The sequence below is a fragment of the Bison bison genome, unplaced genomic scaffold (genome assembly GCF_000754665.1).
Source record: "Bison bison bison isolate TAMUID 2011002044 unplaced genomic scaffold, Bison_UMD1.0 scf7180017864328, whole genome shotgun sequence".
NCBI classification, from domain to species: Eukaryota; Metazoa; Chordata; class Mammalia; order Artiodactyla; family Bovidae; genus Bison; species Bison bison.
Genome location: NW_011494900.1, coordinates 5,040,942 through 5,045,218, shown reverse-complemented (window position 1 = coordinate 5,045,218; position 4,277 = coordinate 5,040,942). Strand labels below are relative to the sequence as shown.

The 4,277-nt window shown below is 37.3% G+C and overlaps 1 protein-coding gene across 5 annotated transcripts in view; it reads left to right on the top strand.

Moving 5' to 3' along the window:
* Positions 1-4,277, top strand: part of DDX4 (DEAD (Asp-Glu-Ala-Asp) box polypeptide 4) — a 66,476-nt gene that overhangs the window by 27,715 nt on the left and 34,484 nt on the right. For 4 of the 5 annotated variants that reach the window (XM_010853508.1, XM_010853507.1, XM_010853509.1 and 1 more), the window contains 2 exons: positions 1,976-2,053; positions 3,891-3,941. In XM_010853508.1, coding sequence (XP_010851810.1) covers positions 1,976-2,053; positions 3,891-3,941 — 129 coding nt within the window. The remainder of the gene's footprint in view (positions 1-1,975; positions 2,054-3,890; positions 3,942-4,277) is intronic. The other variant, XM_010853511.1, reaches the window with a different exon arrangement.

The following is a 4,277-nucleotide window of genomic DNA, read 5'->3' as shown; positions in this document are numbered from 1 at the left end:
CCTCCTGCCCCCAATATCTCAGAGTTATATAGTGGGATATTGCCGGGGTCCAGCCCCGGTGGATCCAGGGAATTTGAAGCGGGGACGGCGTTGGCGAGGATCAGGAAACAACTGCTTAATTAAACTTTAATTAAGGATATAAAGAGTAATGGAATAAGGATAGCTCAGTGAGGAAATTCAGTGGAGAAAAGAGGCTGAATAATTCAGCCAGAAGGTAAGAGAAAGAACGACATGGTGAGACCAAGTTTTGGTGAACAAGGCCCGCACTTTATTTTCCAAAGTAGTTTTTATAAGTTATGCATAGAGGATAATGGGGGAAGGGGTAGAGTCATGCAGCAAGCCAGGCTTTCTTCCTGCAAACTTATCATATGCAAAAGCTTAGGTGATTTGCATCATCTTCTGGCCCGGAGGCCTGTTAACATTTTAAGACCCTTTCTTCAGAAAACTTATTTTTCTCTAAAGGTGACTGGTCAGGAGCCACCCTCCAAAAGCATTAGATAAAGTTGCATTCCTACAGAGCAAAGGTGTGGTGGGCTATAACAAGAAAAAGAATTAACTCAAGGGTCCCAGGTTACAAACATTAAAGCTACTACTTACACCAATTATATTAATCAATACACTGCCAGGGACACAGCAGGTAAGGGATATGGAAACTTAACAGCAAACATTGGCCCAACAAGTGAAAAACCCTTCACCAATACAATTTCTAATCAATCTTTTAACTACTCAAAGGAATCTGTGTTTAGACAGTTTAGAACATCTCCTGCCTCTCACAATTGGGAGGCTCTGAACAATCACATGTTGCCGGAAAAAACCTATTCATGCAGGCTAGAGGACTTCCAAAGGAGTTTGTAGGTTAAACACTGTCACACCCAGGAATTATTAACTGGAGCTGTAAGCTAACTCTTTTTTCAGAGAGGTAGTGGGGGACAGCCCCCCGTAAAGTCAGAGGTGTAGGTGAAAGCACAAAGCAGAAAGTAGGCAGACTCTGGTTTTGGGTGTAAATGCTCGAAAATTTCCAGGGGGACCCCTGAGGCTCGATCCCGCCTTTGCGTATGCAGAGCCTCCTTCCTCATGACCTTTGTCATGGGCAGAGTTCCTCACACTGGCTCCCAGCAGTGATAGAATTCCAGTTGAGCTATTCCAGGTCCTGAAAGATGATGCTGTGGAAAGTGCTGCACTCAATATGCAATATGCACTCAATATGCAATATGCTGGCTCCCGGCAGGATATAAAACTAAGAAGGTTGATATAGGGAAATACTATGGAGGAGTGGGAGATAAAAGGAAATGGTATTCTTAGCATTTTTTTGTTATTATATAGCTCTTTCTTAATTCTAATTTTAAAAAGTAGATTGAGAGTGATTTAAGTACTGGAAAAATGAATTGGGACTTCCCTGGTGGTCCAGTGACTTAAGACTCTATGCTGCCAATACCAGGGGCCCTGGTTTGATCCTTGGTCAGGGAACTAGATCCCATATGCTGCAACTAAGAGTTCTCATGATGCAGCTAAGACCTGGTGCAGCCAAATAAATAATAAATATATTTTTTAAAAATGAATAAATAATAATTAAAGGACAAGAGTATAGAATTTTCATTAGCAGTGACTTTCACATAGAGGTATGTGATCTATCTAAATAGCTGGATCTATCAAGGTGAGGTTTCAATATATAGAAAATCAGAGTTGAATAGAGTTCAATTGTAGCGTTGAATTTCCTGGTTAAAGTTCTCTAGTAAAATAGCAACTAGTTGAGAGCTGTATTTCAGCAATAGTATATTTACATTTTTAGTTTGGTATAATGTAAGAATTTTTAAAAAAGAAGTTGCAGGTATATTTTAATTTTATAAGTTCCTGTAATACTCTCTCCTCATCCTTGTAAGTTCCCTTACCACACAGATTCATTTAATTCCTAGTTATCGATGACACACTTGATTTTATACTTTAAAAAGTTTTAATTTTATCTGAACTTTTTCAGATCCTGGTGAGTCTAATAAAAGAGAGAATACGTCCACAGTGGGTGGTTTTGGAGTTGGAAAGAGTTTTGGAAACAGAGGTAATCTGCTTATGATGTCTTTCAGTTGAAACTTAAGTGACACCTTATAGTCTTTGAGTTCTGTTTCCTTTTAAGTGTGTGCCTTTCCCAAGAATTTATGGAGATCACAAGGGAGTGCTTTCACTTTCCTAATCATAGTTTAGAGCAACACTTTATGCTGCTTTGGATGTGTTTGCTATTCTGTTTAGTTCTCTTGTTTTCCTTTTTAATAGCCATGCTACTTGCTGCAGCATCTCGTCAAATTGCTTTACCCCACAGGTGAACCCCACGTCTTTTCTCCTGTACTCATGATTTCCTTGCCCTGCTTCTGCAACAAGAGATCTATCTTACACTTCCAGGGGTGAACCTGAGTTTCCATCTGTACTTGAACAAAGAACCAGTGGTGGTGGTTTAGTCGCTAAGTTGTGTCTGACTCTTGCGACCCCGTGGACTGTAGCCTGCCAGGCTCCTCTGTCCATGGGATTCTCCAGGCAAGAATACTGGAATGGGTTGCCATTTCCTTCTCCAAAAGAACCAGTAGAAGTTTTGAATTTGCATTTTGTTTCTAAAAAAATTTAAAAACTATAAAGTAGAACTTACATAGAGTTTAAGATCAAAACCAATAGTACGTAGATGGAAGACTTCTCAAGCATTTTGGAGACTCAGCACTTGACTTTTCTGGGAAAGGTGTATGGAGGGAAAGGGGCAATTGTAGAGGGCAGTAGAATGTAATCCTTTTCTGAACCAGCTTCAAAGATTGCAAATATTTAAATGAATAAAATAACCAAAAAATCTGTTTTGTTATATATAATCTTTTTGTAGGGGCTGTCTTTATTTTGAAATTATATATCTGCTTAAGGAAAAAGTGTTATCCATTCATATATAGAGGCCATATGGCCTCTATATATGGATACTTACTTTTTTATATGCTAATTATATATTAAATGTCTCTGAAGTTTAATGCTGGAACATGAGATTTTGTTGAGCCTGAGATGTTAAATGACTTAATATGTAGACACCTTGCATATAAATTTAATGTCTGTCAAAGAGTAATTGATTGGTCTCTGTACTATTGAAGCTGTAATTTAACATATTTTATTTAAATTAGATCATGATTGATAGACATTGCATATTGACATTTAAGTTACATTATCTGAGTAACTTGTAGTTACCTAGGTACCCTGAGTATCACTTCAGTAAAGATCATTTTATTAAGACTAATATTTTTAAAAATGTATGAAATATTACTGATGGATGCTTTTAAAGTGAACTTTAGAGCTACATCTATATGTTCCAGAGATGCATAGATCTAGACACAAGGTTTTATTCAATGAGAAATTTGAAAGCAGACTTTGGTGAAAGATTGTTTTTAAAATTTTATTAACAGAAGTTGGCAGAATCTCCTTGATACTGAGAAGGGAAAAATGATATGATATTGGATTGTAATTTAGTTGTCCTCCAGCAGATGAGAGTATAATTCATAAAATTCATAAAAATTTGATATTTTGAATAGAAAGTACATAGTGGTTATAGTGAGATAGGCACACGCATACCCATGTTTCACTCATGTACATATGGAGGAATATGTAACATTTTAGGTTATATAAGATTGGCTGGTATTTTAATCTTAAACTGACACAAGGCAGAAGTTGGCATACAATGCATATGCACTCATCACTATTTATATATATAGTTGTATGTGATTTATACAGTTTTAAAGGGACATCATAACTGTCAGTCCCTGTAAGGTGTGTGTTTCTCTGTTTCTCTTTCTTCTGCAGAAGAAATTGGTTTTTGGTCATTTGATTTAGGTAATTGTTTTCAGAAATTTGCGAGTTTAATTTTATGTTTTGTGTAGGTTTTTCAAATAACAAGTTTGAAGAAGGTGATAGCTCTGGTTTCTGGAGAGGTAAGTTCACTGTTTTTTGTAGTGACTTAAGAATTTAGTGTCTAGAATACATGTTAAGGAGAAAATATAATTAAGTATCTTAATCTGTTCCAGCTCTGATTTATTTAAACACAGTTTTATAAAGCAACTATCAGTCAGTTCAGTCGCTCAGTCGTGTCTGGCTCTTTGTGACCCCATGCACTGCAGCATGCTGGGCTTCCCTGTCCATCACCAACTCCCAGAGCTTGCTAAAACTCATTTCCATCCGTTTAGTGATGCTATCCAACCATCTCATCCTCTGTCGTCCCCTTCTCCTCCTGCCTTCAATCTTTCTCAGCATCAGGGTCTTTTCTAATG